At 24.9% G+C, this 19,853-nt stretch overlaps 1 protein-coding gene across 2 annotated transcripts; it reads right to left on the reverse strand.

The window, feature by feature from the left end:
- Nucleotides 1-1,707: 1,707 nt before the first annotated feature.
- Nucleotides 1,708-7,773, reverse strand: LOC135928110 (probable serine/threonine-protein kinase clkA). 2 transcript variants are annotated; one of them, XM_065464462.1, is made up of 6 exons: nucleotides 7,692-7,773; nucleotides 7,513-7,650; nucleotides 4,242-4,322; nucleotides 4,001-4,189; nucleotides 3,905-3,959; nucleotides 1,708-3,126 (listed from the first exon to the last, which is right to left on the reverse strand). In XM_065464462.1, the coding sequence occupies exons 1-6, from the start codon at nucleotides 7,740-7,742 to the stop codon at nucleotides 1,766-1,768; spliced, it is 1,875 nt and encodes a 624-aa protein (XP_065320534.1). In that variant the 5' UTR covers nucleotides 7,743-7,773; the 3' UTR covers nucleotides 1,708-1,765. The 2 variants fall into 2 exon arrangements, with proteins under 2 accessions (XP_065320534.1, XP_065320535.1); XM_065464463.1 differs by lacking the exons at nucleotides 7,513-7,650; nucleotides 7,692-7,773 and adding an exon at nucleotides 7,316-7,356 and having other exon boundaries at nucleotides 1,710-3,126.
- Between the last annotated feature and the right edge of the window lie 12,080 nt (nucleotides 7,774-19,853).

The following is a 19,853-nucleotide window of genomic DNA, read 5'->3' on the forward strand; positions in this document are numbered from 1 at the left end:
GAGAAGGATGAAGAACGGAATATACATATAAATTTTGGAATGTAAAGACATCTGCGATTAAGAATAGACATTGATTAGCTGGTAAAAGGGATACGTTTATACAGTCAAGATTGTTAATTTGAATCAATCAAGGTATGTTAATTTATATTTCCTAATAATATAATTTAATTTATAAAGAATATATGCCAATGACTTATTTCTTCAGATGAAGATGATTTAACTCTGCTCTGACCCCAAGATGAAATATTTTCTTGCAGAAAATTAAGGGTACTAAGTCTACACTTTGCAAGTTTAGATTGTGACCTAATTCAAATATTTTACCCTCAAGGTTCAGCAGCTCTAATCCAAAAAAAATAAGATGATAAATAAATTTAATGAGGATCGGAATGAAGATTTGAAGATTACCTAATGAGCTTTTTTGAAAATAAAGGTCATTCTATAAAAAATTTTTTTTATAAATTCCCCCAATTAAAATTTTTATTTATTAAATATGATGCAACCCTCTCATCCTTTGCGCCATTAATCGTGTTTATCACAGTGAAAGTTGTGATGAGCACTAAACGCTCTTGTTTATCTGATCAAAGATCAATTGTTAAAAATAAATTATTACAAAAAACTTATCATAATATATTATTTTTGTATAATTTTAATTTTATTAACTCTGGGGGAAAAAATAAATAAAAAGAAAAGTTATATATAATATTTAGTATTTTTTAAGTAAAGCGTTACTTTTTTTAAAATAGCCGGTAATGCGTTTCTTTTTTTAAGTAACGCTTACAGCATTATAATAATGTAAAATCTTATTGACTTATAATTCAATGAGATACAATTGTAAGAACTTATTTAAATGCATATACATTTTAGATGGTGTATTGTATTTAGATCCATTTGAGATGATATACCTATATCCATTTGAATTATCTTTTAACAAAACTGGAGGTTAGCAATGATAAATAAAACGATAGAGGTTGATCTAGTTCAGAGTTCATAATAATCTTGTTATTTATCAACAAGAAAATGGAATGCTGATGATATATTTTGGGTATTTTCCAATTTTAAATTTCCCATCTATAAGACTGATCATATCTTGTTTAGGTAAAAATATGCAAATAGCTAGGACTCGAAAATTTTTTAAATAAAATATATATTCCAAGGAGTTTTCTTTCATATTACCAGAGGCTGCCAAGCTAAATCATGTGTCATCAAATTTTAATAACTTGAATATATGTTTTATATTTGTTTATGATATCCCTAAAAAAAATCTGTAAACCCTCTAGAAGTTTCTTAACCATAAGAATTATCGCCACATTATTAATAGTTAATTTTTATTTTTGTTGTAAAATGTGGTCAGGTGACGTCTACCTTGATATTTTGAATTTCAAAAACTAGAGGTATACATTAAGGTTACCCTCAATTCTCATACAATATTGAAGGCTGTGCGATATTTTAGAAATTCAAAGATAAATGAAGAATGAGGTGTTTGGTCACATAATATATGATGTCTAACCATTAAATAAAACTTTGAAATCAATATATACCTCAATAGGATTATTCGTTCGTTACCAACACTATAATAGAGGCGAGCAATAAAAAATCTAATTTTATTATAAAAAAATAATCATTTGGTCTATAAATAATATATATATCAAAAATATACATAACATAAATGCACAATGTCATAATAATAATTGTAAAGATTCTATAAACGGAATGTACAATTCGAACGTGCGATAAGCTACAAAATTATATATAATGTTGAATTTCTTTATTGCAGGTAATTGAGATTTTTTAAATGAACGATATTTTGTCTTCTTCTATCAGTAGGGTTAAATATATTATTTTTAAGATTATTAAGGATGCTGGTACTATCAAAGGTATTTATACTTTTATAATTAATAAGGCCATTATTAATAATATTTTGATCATAATTATAGCCATTTAACATGCTTCTTGTATTACTGCTAGCTGTCGTCTTAGGCTGTACTAAATTATTTTGGATAGGTTGAGGTTCTTTAGACATATAAATATATCCATTATTAAATACGTTACCAGTCTTATAATCATTATTTGCAATATTATTATCGCAATTGATAGGGTTTATTTTAGAAAAGTTTACTTTGTTATGTGTTTCTATTGCCAGATATTTAGCTTTATTAGACTTCTTACGCTTATTGCTATTTCGATTAGCTCTCCTTCTTCTGGCCAAGCTCAATTGGCGTTGCATGAGTTTATCTGATATCCTGATATTCTCATTGCCTTTATATTGTTCTGAAATATAAGAAATCTGTGATAAGCTGTTTTTACTAAAAACGTTATCGCTTTTTACATTATTATCATTATTGTCGTTATCATAGTTCGTTCCATGTCTGGTTGTCTCAGAATCATCTCGATTAAGTATAATATCATTGCCTATTAAATTGTGGCCCATTGTATTTGTATCATTTTTAACATATTGAGCCCTTTGAAAATTATTTTTGTGCCCAATATTAGAATTATTAAAATCATTAAGGTCACTGAAAGTTCCCGCATCACTATTACCATTGTTGAGGCTATTGAGAGGGTAGCCAGTGGTATCGGTGGATATCGAACCAGGAGATATTCCATTCATGTCGTTCTTGTACCTTTCTCCTCTGTAACATAACGATGAATCACAAAATCGTCTTTGCATCCTTTCGTTCATCATGAATTCACTTTTCATAGCTACATTAATGTCATCCCTCTTTTTATTTTTTATATAATTTTTACAACTGTGATCAAACAAGTCAGAAAAGCTGTTCTCGTCAAGGTTAGTTGTCATTATCGGCCGTCTTTTATTCTGATTTATATTGCGATCTATATTTTCCGTTTCATTAATGAGCACAACATCAAAATCGATATTTTTCATGGGACCAAAGTCAGCCAAATTATTATAAAGATCAGCGAAGGGAGATTTTCTCTTATTCAAGCTTGGCGTTGGCGTGTTTTGATGATTATTATTAATGATATGCTTGCCAGCTGTTTTTCCATTTCTATCTCTTTTGACTATTGTACTAAGCGTGCTGTTAGCGATTGTGGCAATTTCAGATGGTTGGTTAGTGGTTAGTTTTTTTCGAGAGTTGTAATAATAATTCCAAGATTGGGCGTGCCCTTTGGTTTTATATGATATTGAGATTTTTATCTATAATATTCTGATAGTAAAATTAATTACTAGAGTTCTATGCGTTAAATCGCGAAAGGATCCTTGAGGTAGCTATATGCTCCAAAATCTAATCCCCTTAATCTTAATGACGCAGTATTATTTATAAATCCCCCCCCCCCAGAGAAATTTTCCCCCTACAAAAAAATTATTTAATAAATTTGCGATAATTTTTTTTATATTATTTCTCTCGAATTGTTTTAATGTCTTCAGCGAATGTGTTCAAGTCTAATAATTTGCGCCAAATTAATATTTTTTGGTTGGTATTATTAGGCATATCGCCTAAGGCCATTTCCAAACATAACGTTTTTTCAAAGCCGTTTTTGAGGCATGTAAAATAATTCGTCGAATTAATTTTTCAATTAATCCTTAATAAAAATCAAAAGAAATAAATAATAATACCAGGAATATGCCTCTTACGCTTTAAAATGACGTTATGTTTGGAAATGGCCTAAGAGAAATATAGATAAAAAATATGAAAACTGTTTTGTTTGTAAAAATTATTCGAAATCTATTTAATATTATATACTAAAAAACTCTTTTTTAAATGACTTGATGCAGTGACATCTGATAACTCCCCTTCCCCCAATATAGAGGTCACTGATAATATTTTAATCTTCAAATTTCTATAAAATATATATTAATTTTTTTATAATAAATAAAAATTTTGAAATCGAATGCAAAATTTAAAATTATAAAAAATATTATAAGAATTAACTAAATATAAACCTAATTTGGTCAGCGGAAAAAAGCCATAATAGAATGCAATAATTAATCCAATAACCTGTGGATAAAATGTATTTAAAAACAATGATTAAGCAATACCCCTAACAAAAGCTGTATGCAAATATGTATAAGATCAACAAGATGCCCATTAAAAGTGCATTCAGATAGTTTGGATTTAATATTTGATTTTATAAGTGAACTAAGAGTGCATAAAATATGTTTAGAAGACCACCAACTCCTACCACCATATATTTGATTGCCCAAATTGAAATTCAACAGATGATATGCCTATAATAAATAAATAATTATTGATGAGTTATGAAAGAAATATAATATTAACTTGTTTTAAAATTCCAAGTTCAGTATAAATGCAACATAACAAGAGATTCCATCCAATCCAAATAAACATCCAAAATTTATACTATAATTAGAAATTATAATTTATATTTAAAAAATATATAGATAATATATATTGGTTTTTTTTAAATTTTTATGTTATATAAATAAATATATGTATGATTTTCTGGATCTAATTGATTTAAATATTTTAATATATAAATGTTTTTTCTCTGGCAATGTTTTATTTTTTAAACTTAAGATTATTTTTTATGGGTGGTTTTTAAATTTGAAAAATATGATTTTGTCAGAAATATAATATCTCTTATAATCGTATTAATATAATCGATAGAAAAATAATATATTTATTGTGGTCACATATTTCTAGGTAAAATTGCTTATTCAAAGGGTAGGTATTCTACACATTTTAGTTAGTGTATTATGGTACAATATAATTTATATTATTTAAAACAATGTAGAGAAGACACATACACATATTATACATCAGGGTTGGGTATTTGACCGGTTAAATTACAATATTAATTTTATTTAATATTATATAATAGTTAATAAAAAATATGTTTATAAATGAAAGCATATAATTAATTCTGATATTTTGATAGATTTATTCTAAAATAACGCTGCGTTGGCTTTGGCAAAGTTAATTCAACGGAGTTATTATAATTTTCTTTATATTTTTAAAAAATAAATCATAAGTTATAACTAATTTTTTCGTAGTCAAGGATTTAAATCGAGTTCAATTCTTTGTATGAATATCGTTTCAATCGGAGTGATTTCCTTTTGAGGAAGAAGTTAAACTTAAAAGGGTTCAAAATGACATTCGTCACTTCCCTTAAATGACAAGGTGGACAAAATCCTTTCCACCAGCTTAATACCAACGTTTGATTAATGTTCAGAAATTCTAGGATTCCACATATTTTGTCACTTTTACATCAAAAATTTATTACATCCGGATAATAAGTTAGTAGCATTGCAAGTAGTTGTATCAAATTATTTTAAATTTCTTATATACCGGTTTTAATTTATTCTTCTACTGGTGCGATTGAATAATATGCAATTATAAAAAAAAAATCCGAATTTTTTCCTATACAAAGTTTTATATCGTCTATGATAGAAAGTTTCTTTCTTTCTTTCAATTCTTCAAAGAAGGATGCTTTTAGAACTTTTTTGAAATTGTAATTTCTGCAAAATTTATGGAGGAGGCCCATCTTGAGCTAATCGTAATTAATATAAATTATATCATGGATGATTTCTTTGTGATAATACTGCATTGGCATGGGTTGATTTTTTTTAAATCGATATTATGTGAAATAAATAAGGCGTCCAATTTCCAAATATCTCCAAAAGCTTTGTCTAAGATTGCAAATATTTTCGAGTGGATTAATTATTAATAGGGCGTATTTCTTTACAAACTGGTTATTATTTTAAGATTTTACTTATGTGAAACGATAAGTTGCTAGCGGGGGCAGCATTTGCATATATTAAATATTTCAATTTTGTGTTGGTTGACATTATCTCTTTTACAAATTCCTTTGATTTTCGATTGGTTAATATGCTAAAAAGCCGAGTAAACGATTGATTTTTTAGTCAAATTTGAACCCTATAAATATCATTATTTTTTGGGGGGTGGGGAGAGGATTAGGATTGATTAAAGGTGTTTTACTAAGGCCGGGTACATATTATACAGGTGTTTAATAATGTTAATTCGTTCTATTAGTGTGCATGACAAATAATATATCAAACATAAAAATTATATTTTAGTTATAGTATTTGACTTGAATTAATTAACAGACTTTCCAACCCTGTATCAAAGATGCACCGATATCTCTTTTAGTCGCCAATAAAATATTAGCAAATAGACGGGCATCATTTTTTTTAATTCATACATATTACATTTTTATTTAATTAATTAATATATAAATATTGTGACAAAAAATGACTAGCATACTGGTATCGTTTAGTAAAATAATGTTTTGTCTTTAATATTAAATATTAAAAATTAAAAATTTTGAGGGGTGATCTTAAAATTAATTTTTATTAGTGATAAATATACCTGAAACGGATTATTGGTTATTTGATTCGCCTCGTATTTTAAAAATACGAATAACGAAATTATTAGAATCAAAAATTCGAATCAGAATAAGGAAAATATATTATTTTTCAAATACTTTTTTATCCATTATTCAATCGAATTATTCATATAATTTGAAATTTTTAGATTATTAAAAATATGTCAAATATACTACATTATTTGTAAATATTCCTAATATAATAAATATCAAAGTTTATTCACAAATATTAAAAATTATTAATAAGTATTTAACATGTTCTTTATGGAACATAACATATTATTTTTTATTTTATTTACATGCCTATAAATCACTTTTTAAATTAATCTAATTTCTCAAGAGTTTGAAAAAACCTTTTGAGCAAAAATCTATTTTTTAAAGAAGAAAGAATTTTAATCAAATTTTACTTAAAATTCTTAGGTTTAAAAACATATTTTACATACATGAGAATTTCAAGATGAAATCACAAATCAAAAAAATTTTGAAGATTTTTTCATTTTTAAAAAATTTTTAAAGTATTTAATTTCCAAATTAAATCAAATATATTCAACAAATCACATTGAACAATGTTTTTATTATTCATACAAATAGAAATAAAGAATTATTTGATTTCTACAAATACGAATAGTACAAATGATAATACAGAAATAAGCATAATTTTCCATCAACTCCTAGTTATCCAAATTTAGAAACAGGCTTGTACTAGATAAGACAAAAATCAGCTTCTTTTTTAAAAATATTTTAATAATAATCATATATTTGTAATTGATGAAATTTATCTTAAGAAGGAATGCTAGTTACATTGAATAAGTTCAAATAATTTGCAAAAGGATTATATTATATTTAACTCATCAAACTGGTAAAATATTGAAAGTAAAATGTCAAGTGATTTGTAAATTTTTTATTATATTTAATTAAAATAAAATGATTTAAATATGACTTTTGAAAAATAAAATCTTGATTTAAATCAATTTAGATTTTTATTTACATGCACTGACATCATCTACTCGTTAAAATTGAAGGTATCAATCATTGAAGATGCATTTTTGAATATATTTCATAAAAATTATTAATTTTTACTTTAACTGATATAAATGATAACATGTAACCTATTAATATAAGAAATGTATATATTCATAATTTATAAAATTTCAAGAGAATAGTATCATATATTTTTTAAATTACCAGTGACATATATTTTTCATAATCTTGATAAACGCCAAAGTAGCCCAATATCAAAAATATAATGTGAAAAAAATTCATAATAATAAGCAGCCACATATACCCCAAAAAATCAAATACATGTTTTTCTGTTATACTTATCTATGATATAAATTAATAATCTCAAATAAGAGCTAAATTACAATTTGAATGGTAATAATTATGATAAAGCATCGTTTGAACGTGTGTATCATCGTTCATTGTACACAGCAGCTGGTTTATTTTAGATTAATACATTCACTAGTAAAAATAAATTATAAATCATACATAAACTCTAATTTTTAAATGAGCCATAATCAATTTCACATAAACAGAAAAAAAGATATACAAACTAATATTCATATATCATTTATTTTGATAGGCAACGATCAATATTAAATTACTTTATAAAATTTGGGCAAAATAAAATACCAATTTTATATTCCAGCGCCTTTTAAAATCTTGAGAATTATATATACTCTCTCCCCCGGCAAAAATTTCAATATTTTTCAAAAGTTATATATTTGAATCCCTTTTTTCATAAATATTTTTCATATTTCATATTTTTCTTGGCCAATCAGCACCTTTATAGTATAGAAAATAGACAAACAAAAAGTGTAATTATCAATTATATTTTCATATTTTATTATCAACTATTATTTATTTTGATTTCTCTTATTTAAGCCCTTTTTATGAATATTAATCAATTTATATTTTCATATTTTATTATCAACTAATATTTATTTTGATTTCTCTTATTTAAGCCCTTTTTATGAATATTATAAACACAGGATAATAAATGAAGAAGCTTTTTTTGAAAATAATAGCTATAGTAAACGTGATAAAGACAAATAAAAAGATACTGACTGAAAAAAAGATGCAAAATTAATCGACAGATGACCGGTTTTTTAAATTTTTTATTTAATTTAATGGCACTAACTCCCAGTGGTAGCAGGGACAAAGATATTCTCCAACTATAACATCAATTTTTTAAAATGAATTTAAAATCCTATAGAAATTTCTAAAATTCGCTACCTCGATTTATATATAATATAGATTAATGTTTACCATAGGAAGTTGTGATCAAATATAAATCCACTTTGAGCTGATTCTACCAAGTATAAATTTGTAGGCGAAAACTATCAGCTCAGCCCTGATCCAGCTATAAACTTAAAGGATATCTGTGTTGAAAAAAAATTAAATTGTGTTTCAAGGCCAGCGTATGGTAGGATATTCATTGGAAGCAAACCACTTCAAAAATCTACTTTAGAAAATTTCCTTCGCATTCGGCGGCGATATTTTTACTTTATGAATTAAACGTTTTTTATATATTATAAAATTATGAATACTCTATTACCAACTCCTCGTTTAAAATGAATGCAATGCATTATTATAGTACATTTTTGGAGTTAGCTGATCTGATAGAATGTCTAACCCTTTTAAATTGCATTAAAAAAGATAGCAGAAAATTATCCAAAAATAAGTTTTATTTCCTAATTTTATTTAAAAATTTAATAGATAACCCCCAATAAATTTATACTCTAGCTTACCACCCCTCTTAAAATATTGAAGGCAAAGACCTACCCCCCCCCCTTCTTCCCATATAGAAGAGCTCAATTTTTTTGACTGTCAGAATCAAGCATATTTACCAATACTATAGACAAAAAATGGTATCGTCCCTCTAGTTCGTATTTTTTTTTTAAATAGATATTTTGTTGTATATTGCTAAAACCAAAAAAATTTCCAATTGATTCCCAAAATTTCCAATTGATTCAAAATTTCCAATAGATTCCCAAAGTTAGTTAATTTAATAGATTCACAAATATATTGTTGGTTAATTTAATAGATCACCAAATATATTGTTAGTTTATTTAATCTTGATTCCCAAAATTACCAATTGATTCCCAAAATTTAGTATTGATTCCCAGAATTTCCAATGGATTCCCAAAGTTAGTTAATTTAATAGGTTCACAAATATATTGTTAGTTAATTTAATAGATTACCAAATTTATTGTTAGTTAATTTAATAGATTCCCAAAGATATTGTTAGTTAATTGAAGTAACTATTAAGATTCAAGAGGTTAGAGAGAAATCACAACAAATATCATATCTTATAAATTTAGAAATTAAAGTATATATTATTTAATTTACATATAATAATTTATATTTTTAAGAAAACTAAACAAAATAAAGATTGTATATTTTTTGGAGGATTGGATTATGTGTTCCATAAATCTGGAAAAAAAGGCAATGTATTACACCTGTAAGAAAATGTGGAGGAAAAGCTAAACTTACTGTTACTGAATTTAGCATCAAACATTTAGAAACTTGCAAACCAATCCAAAGTAAATAATTTTGATTAATACTTAATCTTAAATTATATCCTTAATTACTGAATTAATGCTTGTGTATTTATATTATAGTATCAAATGTATTTACTGCAGAATGCCAAAGTAAAATATCAATTTAATATTTACAATAATTTTTCAAAGCTATTAATATACAAGGTCCAGTTTTGGATAAAACAAATAGTCCAGCTTTGGTTTTTACTTAAATAACACAAATAGTCCAAGTAAATTTTAATTATATTGGTATAACTAATTTTTAACAAAGTTATGAACCAAGAGGTCTTGGAGGAAATAGATGCCCATAACAGAAATACCATTAGTCCAAGTAAATAGTATCTTTTAGATATTTATATCATTTTTAAACAAAGCTATTATTCAAAACAATTCTAACAATCAAATGGTTCAATATAGTTTAATTAAATCAAAATAACACAAAAATATTATCTATTCTAACAAATATTTAATTCAATTTATACATTATCAAGCAAAAAAAAAAGATTGCATTTTTATATATTAATTTAAATGTTTATTATGAGATAATAAATTTTAATATTAAATACAATTGTGCTGTCTTTTATATGTTAATAGATCTAGAGTATTAAGAGTTTGCCAAAATAAATGTAAATTATCTGCTATTATTTAGTATATACTGTTCTTGTATTAATATAAATATTGATTACCATTTAGCTATTTAAATTTAATTTAAAATAAAATAAAAAGCAAAATTTAATTTATTTGTTAAATCTGTTACAACGTTTCAAAATTATACAAATTTATAATCGCTTCAAATATATTTGTGGCCATTTTAGTAGTGTTGCTAAATTGCTGGGTCGGGTCGGCCTGGCCGAAAACCCAGCAAGGTTTGAGCTGAAAAAAACGACATTAAACCCTAGCGAACCCATTTAGCCATAGATCCGACCTGACCCAATGGGCCTCATGAGCCGACCCGATGAGTCGGCTTGATGGGTCGACTTGTTGGATTGGCTTGCTGGGTCGGCTTGCGTTAAAATTTGTCATAATCGTCATTTTTTAAGTTTTTTCGAATTTTTTTGAAGCAAATAGGTAAAAAATATACCTTGTAAACATGTTAAATTAAATTTTCAGTGAATATGTACCTTAGAAAATTGACAATTGTCATAATCGTCATTTTTAAGTTTTTTCGAATTTTCTTGAAGCAAATAGATAAAAATATATGTTGTGAACATGTTAAATTAAATTTTCAGGGAATATGTACCTTAGAAAAGTGACAATTGTCATAATCGTCATCTTTAAGTTTTTTCGAATTTTTTTGAAGCAAATAGGTAAAAATAAATATTGTAAACAAGTTAAATTAAATTTTCAGTGAATATGTACCTTAGAAAAGTGACAATTGTCATAATCGTCATTTTTAAGTTTTTTCGAATTTTTTTGAAGCAAATAGGTAAATATATATATTGTAAACATGTTAAATTAAATTTTCAGTGAATATGTACCTTAGAAAATTGACAATTCTCATAAACGTCATTTTTAAGTTTTTCGAATTTTTTTGAAGCAAATAGGTAAAAATATATATTGTAAACATGTTAAATTAAATTTTCAGTGAATATGTACCTTATAAAAGTGACAATTGTCATAATCGTCATTTTTAAATTTTGTCGAATTTTTTTGAAGCAAATATGTAAAAATATATATTGTAAACATGTTAAATTAAATTTTCAGTGAATATCTACCTTAAAAAGTGACAATTGTCATAATCGTCATCTTTAAATTTTTTTAAAACTTTTTTTTAATCTTAGTGGTTTTTAATATTATAAAGTTCTAAAATTTTTTTTTATGAATAAATTTCTATTGCCATTTTTTTTAACACCACGCTTGAAATGTAAAAATTAAAAAACATTTTATTTATGTTTAGTCTTGTAAAAAGTTTTGGATATTTAAAGATTTTCTAAAACCATTGGATCTAGTAATAAGGTGTCACTGCAATTATATTTTATTCCAGTGAGGAAAATTTTATTTAAAATTGTTTTAAGCCTATTTAAAAAATTTTATATTGGAAAGATGTTATAAAATATTTGGATTCAGTAAGAAATTTTTTCTTTCATTACTTTTTGACTCCACCCTTAAAAATCTAGAAATATAAAAAAAATTATACTTATTTTCAGACTAGTAAAAAGTTTTTATAATTAGAAAAATATTTCTAAACCTCTAATATTGATACTGCTATTATATTTTATTCCTTTTTTCTAACTTGAACTTAGTTTATATTATTTGGTATTAGATACGAATGGTATATCATTTGAAACTTTTTAAAGAATTGGTAGATAATAGGAAAATACCGGGAAAATTTAGCAAGGAACTCATTTTTAAATTTAAGACATTCAGATACATATATTTGTCCTAATCTTATAAAAATATTAAGTAATATATAACTACTATAAATTTTTTATATCAAATTTGATTTGAAACACAAGATTTTAATTATTATTTGATTTAAGATCATGGATATAATTCTTGACAAATTTTAAATTATTTTTCATAATTTCTGAGTTTTACTAATATTTTGTTTACATATCACGATTGTTAAAGCGAGTGTTAGCGGGCCTTGCTAAACCCCCTTAATACTTTCTACCACTAATGCATCATTATAAATTATAATTTTTAATTAATTTTTTTTCTTTGGTAATTGTGTGGATGACTTATGCAAAATCCAAATATTCATACTTAAGAATGAATATCATAGAAAAAATTAGGAAAACATAGATATTCAGAGATACTACTAATTAGGAATTAAAAATTTTTTTTATCTATAAACCCCCACCCCCTTTCTTTTTAGAAATAATAACTATTTTAATTTAAAAATGATATATTTAAAATTATTCATTTATCGCAAGTAGGCTCTTATATTTTATAAGTAAAAATTTACAAATGCAAAATATATAAGGCACATTATCATATCTTTATTATTTTCATAAATAAAAAATAAAAATTATATGCATAAGGCTGCTTTCATAGTGGAGACGGATCCGATTTTTACATATGTTCCGTCAAAAGTCAATCTCATTAAAAATGATATATATGTTCATAGTGCGTCCGTTCCGATACCTTCCGTCTTAAAAAAGGATCCGGCAAATTTTGAAGTCAATACATTTTGACTTTTTGATCCGGCAAATCTTATAGAGCTTTATAACGTTACTTATAATTTTTTTATAGTTATAAGAGTAAGGAAAAAATATTATATTTTAAGAGTAATAAAAATATTATATTTATATTATAATTTATATTATATTTTAAGTAAAAAAATAATATATTTTAAGTAAAAAAAATTAAGTAAAAAAAAATTAAGTAATAAAAATTTAATATTTTGAAAGTATATAAAACATTCTTTTATTATTCAAAAATTGTAGACTTTTATAAATAGACTACTTAAGATTATTTTTTCCCTATTTTTTATTCAAGGGTGTTCTGAGAATTTATATGACGGCATCTGGCTTGTTTTTTTAAGAATAGAAAAGATTCGAAAATTTTGTTATTTTATTTAATATATTATTAAAACTTTTTTATTTTTTGATTTCCACGAAATGGAAGGAAATAAAAATCTTATAAAAAATTCTGCCTGTTAAAATTTAAAAATGATTTTTATAAAATATATGGCCCGGGTATTTAAAAATTTTATTTAGCCCAGCCCATGTATTTTTAAAAAATAAAATTTTCGGCCCAGGCATTAGAATCAGGTTTAAGGCCTGGCCTGTAGCTCTCTGATCTGATTTTAGTGCATGTTTTTAATTTCCTTGATAAATTTGATTTTATCAGATCTATTCTGAAGAGAATCTACCCTGGGAATTTCATACGATCGCCAAAAAATTTTTATATTTAATAATTTATAATGAAAATCTATATATATTAAAGGCTAAACCCTATAAATTTTAGAAGATTTTATATTGAATTTCTTAAAATTTTAATTTACATAAAAATATTTTGAAAAATTATAAAAAAAAATTATTATAAATTAAAGTCTCCATAAGTTTGTATAAAATTGTCCGACATTTATAAGTAGTGTTATTAGCTTAAAAATCAACTATACCTAATTAGGCCTAACCGAAAAATCGCCTAAAACTAATTAGACAAAATGTAGGGATTGGGAGACGTTACACTAGTGTTGTTAATTGGTTGGTTGTATAAAACCAGACCCGGGGTTTGGGTCTAAAAAATCGACCAAACCAGCTCTGAGCACAGACCCGGGGTTCAGACCCGGGGTCCAGATCCGAGGTTCAGACCCGGGGTCGTGTCGTGTAACGATTTAATAAACAAGTTAATAATTAAATATTTTTTTATTGCAATAATAATAATGACTGATAGAGGGCAGGGCGGGTCTAGGTCTTGGGGGGTCAGGAATAATTTATCAAAACAAAATATCGATATATGGGTAAAATATAATCTAAACTAAATATCTTTAGATTAAAAGTATTCATTTTTTATCTTGGTGGGTATATGACTTGGTTTTGGAGGTGGATGGAGTAGGGGGAAGGGGGGGGGGTGAAAGTGGGGGTGGGGTGAAAAATAATATTTTTTGATATGGAAATAAAAATATTTTTTTGTAATAATAATAATAATATTGATCACTCATACAGGGCGGGTATAGGTATTGGGGAGGGGGGGGGGGGGGGGTCAGGTATATATTAACACAAAATATCGATATGGGTGTTGTTTAATTGGTTGGTTGTGTAAATCCCAAACCCGAGGTGGGTCTAATAAAATTACTGCGATCTACATTAGCAATATTTATATAAGAAATAAGCCAGCATTAACTCGAACCCCATAAATAATGTTGTTTCAAATATTTTAATTAAAAATTATTTATCAATAATATCGAACTTAAATAGGAAAATCCTGCAAGCAACTCAGCTTATGACTAAAAATTTTTTAATCGGGGACACTTAGGGCTTCGAAATAATTAAAATGAATTATTATGTAGGTTTGCTTATTGATTATTTCTATACCATCCTGATCTTAGTTCAGAATTAGATATGAACTTTCTGACCGGATTTATTTAATTTCATCAACTATGTAGCTAATTTTTTTAATACCCCTATTTTCTTATGTGATAAAAAAAGTAAATTATATATTTCTACATGATTTTAAAATCTAAAATAAAGATGTGATTGATATTAACGAGTGACTGCGTCTCTAGTTTCTATAAATATAATAAAAAATTTTATTTTACATAAAAAATTCAACATAAATATGATTAATTTTTTCCCGTCAACATTCTCGATGGAAACAGTTATAATTATAAATTTAATGAAAATTAATTTCCATTTTTTTAGATTTCAGAAGAAAAGGAAGTTTTTCAAAAAAATTTCTAAAACACATTTGTTTTCAATTATAATTTTATTCGTATTCGTAAATATCATCATCATCGTCATAGCTTTTCTTATTATGTATAATATAATTATAATAAGCATATTAAAACTGAAACAGAAAATAAAATATAAAAATAAAATCACATAATTAGTAATCACTATTTTCAAACTTCAAAGATATGTATTATATATAGATCGAATTTCCTTTTCGATATATCATATCGTATTCGTATGTGAGTTAAAGAGGCTGTGAAATATATTAAATCAAAAAAGTAGTAATTACCTCAATTATATGGATCTTGTTTTGTTATTTGGTTTGAAGAACCATTTGAAAAATAATTATTTAAGTTAAATTACAGGAAGTTTTTAAAAAATAACAAAAATTTTCTCAACAATTTCTTTTAAGTTTTTAATAGTCATTTATTTTTATAAATAAAATCGAAATCCATATTTTTTTAATATTAATAATTAATTAACCATTCTGCCATATTGTTATTTTTTTGCACATTCTGTTTATAAAAGTGTGCGATAATCTCTTCAGAATCTGTTTTTAGTGAATTTGGTGATATTAACTTGACAGTTAACATCGCCGTAAACTGATTTCTGATAAATAAGTAAATTTTGGTATTTCTAATAAGAAATCTTCGATTTATTAATGTTAAATATTGTTTAAAATATTTATTCAAATTTCATAATATATTTGTTTATTATTTATTATATATAGATTAATGTTACTTATTTATATAAAAGTTATTTAACAATAAAAATATTTTATATACTTTTAGAATTGCAATAATTGAATATAAACTATAACTGATCATTATAATATATTTAAATAAATGACATAAAAATTAGATATGATATCGGATCGGTAATAGGTCGATATCAATTTAATATCGAGAATATCGGATCGGATAGGCCTCCAAAAAGTGATATCGGCATACACCTACTTAAAACCCAAATTTATTAGTTATACCTTTAAAACCCGTGGTGATCCTGGATAGTTGACATCCCTTTAAAAATTATGACATATATAATATTGGGAATATAACTTTAATATAATAAAGAAAAACTTTTTATTGACCATTATTTTATCACAAATTATAAATTTACATTTCTTTTTATTATTTATACATGCATGAATAACGTTGAATTTTTATATTGGTCCTCCCCTTCACATTTAATTACAATATCAATATGTGTTAATATAAAATTTTACTTTTTTATTTTTTTTCCGTCATGCATGGGCTACTCTTTTTGAATATTTATTACATATATTTTTATTTTACCATAAAAATTTTTTATCAAAAGAAAGAAAATGGTAAGAAAATGAGAATAAAAAAAAGCTTTATTAATTTAGAATGAATAAGATTTAATTTAAGATTAGAAAATGAGATTTTTTTTTTACTTTTCATTTATCCGAGCCCCAGGTGTAGGTCTGAACCCCGAGTCTGAACCCCGGGTCGGCCTTAGCACAAAATTTGGTCGTAAATTTTACGACCAAGCAAATTAACAACACTACGTTACACAACACTAAGCCTAGCCTTAATTATTCTATATTCCTATTTATCAAAATTAAATATATATAATTATTTTATATATATTTATTATGTAACGATATATTCAACACTATTTTGTAAATATTTCTCTTAACTTCTGAGAACTTTTCTAATAAAGATACAATAGATATTTTTTGCTCCTTTCTATCTGATGATAATTTCATTTTTTTCTCTATCTAATAATAAAATTTCCAGATCATCAATATTGCTATCATTATCATTCTTATCGCTACAACCAGTATGTCGTAGCTCCAATATATTGTAAATAATAAAGTTTTGGGTATGCCATAAATCCTCAAGATGGTCTATAGCAATTTATTTTTGCTCAATACTTAATAAAACTTGATATCGAGGGTCTAAATATATTGAAGCATATACAACACTATTTTGTAAATATTGTTGATCTCTAATTTCCATATTTTCTAATATTTCATAAGAAAAAGAACTTGTAAATCTTTCTAACTCTAATCGACATCTTACCCATATGCCATAAAAATCCGAAAGGTCTTTTATTTGATTCCAATCATCTTCTGACAAAATGGCTTCACATGCTCCTATAATAAAATCATTACAGAAATCTTTCAAACTTATTAATCGCTCTAACATCATACAAATAGAGGACCAACTTGTTGTGCAATCTAATATTGCCATTTGCCTTTTCATAGATTTTAATATTCTTACAATTGTGGGAGTTCTTAAATATTTTACAACATCCCTTGCTTTATCAATTAGTTTTAAATTTATGATATCAATCTCTAAATAAAATAAAATGAAGTCCAGGAAGAAAAACGAAAGAAAAACGCGAATATAAAATAAATGATTCTACGAAAAAAATTAATAAAATTATAAAAATTTATATTTTTAAATTATTTTTTAAAATTAAAATTTTTTTTTAATACCCTGAACCCTTCCTTCACTTTTTAAAATTTCGGATTCAGCCAAAATACGAGGGTTCAGGGTTAGGGTTCGGGTTCACATCCCTGAAATAATCATTAAATATATATTTAAGCTTTTTTGAAAAAAGGTATTATAAGATTCTTTAAAATAAAATTTAATAAAAGCTCTATAATAGTTTATGAGGTAGAAGATGAAGTTTTGTGACAGTGTTTTTCTAGCCAGTCAATACATTGTTTACTGGCCATAATAAATTATTTAAGAATTATATGAAATGATTGCAAAAAACCTATCTTATATATTTCTTCATTTTTTAGGCATATAAAAATTTAATAATGCAATTAGTATTAACATCTAAATTTATCAATATTCATCATTTCTATATGAATATAGAATTTTGGCCAGTCAATACATATGCCTATTAAATAAAACTTGAAACCATAATTTTTTGTGCGTATAATGCTGATTGGCTAAGGATAATATTTATATAAATAACAATAATCTAAATTAGTAATTTTTTCACCAAACAAAAAAATGTGTAACGAGATTTTTCCAGAAAGAAGTACTAAAAACAGCTTATTTTAAATTTTTTTTATTGGATTGCTCTATTCAATAGGTAAAGTACATATCATAAAATACACATTTTGACAAATTTTGAGAGAAATCGGTCGAAAAGATAATAGTTAAAAGGTGGTGGCTAGTCTTCAAACATGACCATTTATGACACATTTCCCATATATATTATGTTAATGTTATTTTTCGTTTTTAATTTTTAAAAACGCAAAATATTCGGCGTTTTTTTAGTAATATTAATTTTTACAAATTCTTTCTAAATTATATCTTCGGTTATATCGTAAAAAACGATCCGAACTTTTAATTGGATTCCAAAGATCAAGATTTGTTTTTTTTTGCTTCGTAATCACCTTAAGATCCTTATTTTTATATGTCCAAAATATAACCAAAATTATTCAATTTTTATATATAAATTATAACTGTTATATTTGCTTCACTTGCATTTTGATTTTAAAAAACAAATTTTGTTAATTTTTTTAAAAATTTTAAATTAAATTGATCGATAAATATTTCCTATATTTCATATAAAGTTTAATATTTTTCTCATTTTCTGAATTTACGCAAATGAAGCTCTACAAATATAGAACGTCGATATATTTGGTATAATATGGGATTCAAATCATATTACTTATACTTAAAGAGCAATAACTATTGTTCTAGTAATCGTCAGTTTAAGATTCTAAAAATATTAGCGATAGTGTTGTTAAACGGCTCGATTTTTATCACGTAATAGATGTTTAAATTAAAGGTCAGCATTGGGCGAGTTTTCTCTTGCCTGCCTATGCCCGGCTATAAAAAATTATTTGAAATTTTTATCCTTACAAATATATTTTTTTATCTATTTAATTTAAAAAAATTCGAAAAAACTTAAAAATGACGATTATGACAATTGTCACTTTTCTAAAATACATATTCAATGAAAATTTAATTTAACATGTTCACAACATATATTTTACCTATTTGCTTCAAAAAAATTCGAAAAAACTTAAAAATAACGATTATGACAATTGTCACTTTTCTAAGGTACATATTCACTGAAAATTTAATTTAACATGTTCACAACATATATTTTTACCTATTTGCTTCAAAAAAATTCGAAAAAACTTAAAAAAGACGATCATGACAATTGTCACTTTTCTAAGGTACATATTCACTGAAAATTTAATTTAACATGTTTACAATATATATTTTTACCTATTTGCTTCAAAAAAATTCGAAAAAACTTAAAAAAGACGATCATGACAATTGTCACTTTTCTAAGGTACATATTCACTGAAAATTTAATTTAACATGTTTACAATATATATTTTTACCTATTTGCTTCAAAAAAATTCGAAAAAACTTAAAAATGACGATTATGACAATTGTCACATTTCTAAGGTACATATTCACTGAAAATTTAATTTAACATGTTCACAACATATATTTTTTGCCTCAAAAAAATTCGAAAAACTTAAAAATGACGATTATGACAATTGTCACTTTTCTAAGGTACATATACACTGAAAATTTAATTTAAAATGTTTACAATATATATATTTACCTATTTGCTTCAAAAAAATTCGAAAAAATTTAAAGATGACGATTATGACAATTGTCACTTTTCTAAGGTA

The sequence above is a fragment of the Gordionus sp. m RMFG-2023 genome, chromosome 4 (genome assembly GCF_954871325.1).
Source record: "Gordionus sp. m RMFG-2023 chromosome 4, tfGorSpeb1-WG-v2, whole genome shotgun sequence".
NCBI lineage: Eukaryota > Metazoa > Nematomorpha > Gordioida > Chordodea > Parachordodidae > Gordionus > Gordionus sp. m RMFG-2023.

What these genes read in the sequence shown, in the direction of transcription:
- LOC135928110 (XM_065464462.1), bottom strand. Translation starts at nt 7,742, where the DNA reads ATGATACACACGTTCAAACGATGCTTTATCATAATTATTACCATTCAA. An exon ending in ATGAAAAATATATGTCACTG is followed by an intron (nt 4,323 to 7,512) that starts GTAATTTAAAAA and finishes TTCTAATTATAG; the next exon opens with TATAAATTTTGGATGTTTAT. An exon ending in TTTTCCGCTGACCAAATTAG is followed by an intron (nt 3,127 to 3,904) that starts GTTTATATTTAG and finishes ATAAAACCAAAG; the next exon opens with GGCACGCCCAATCTTGGAAT.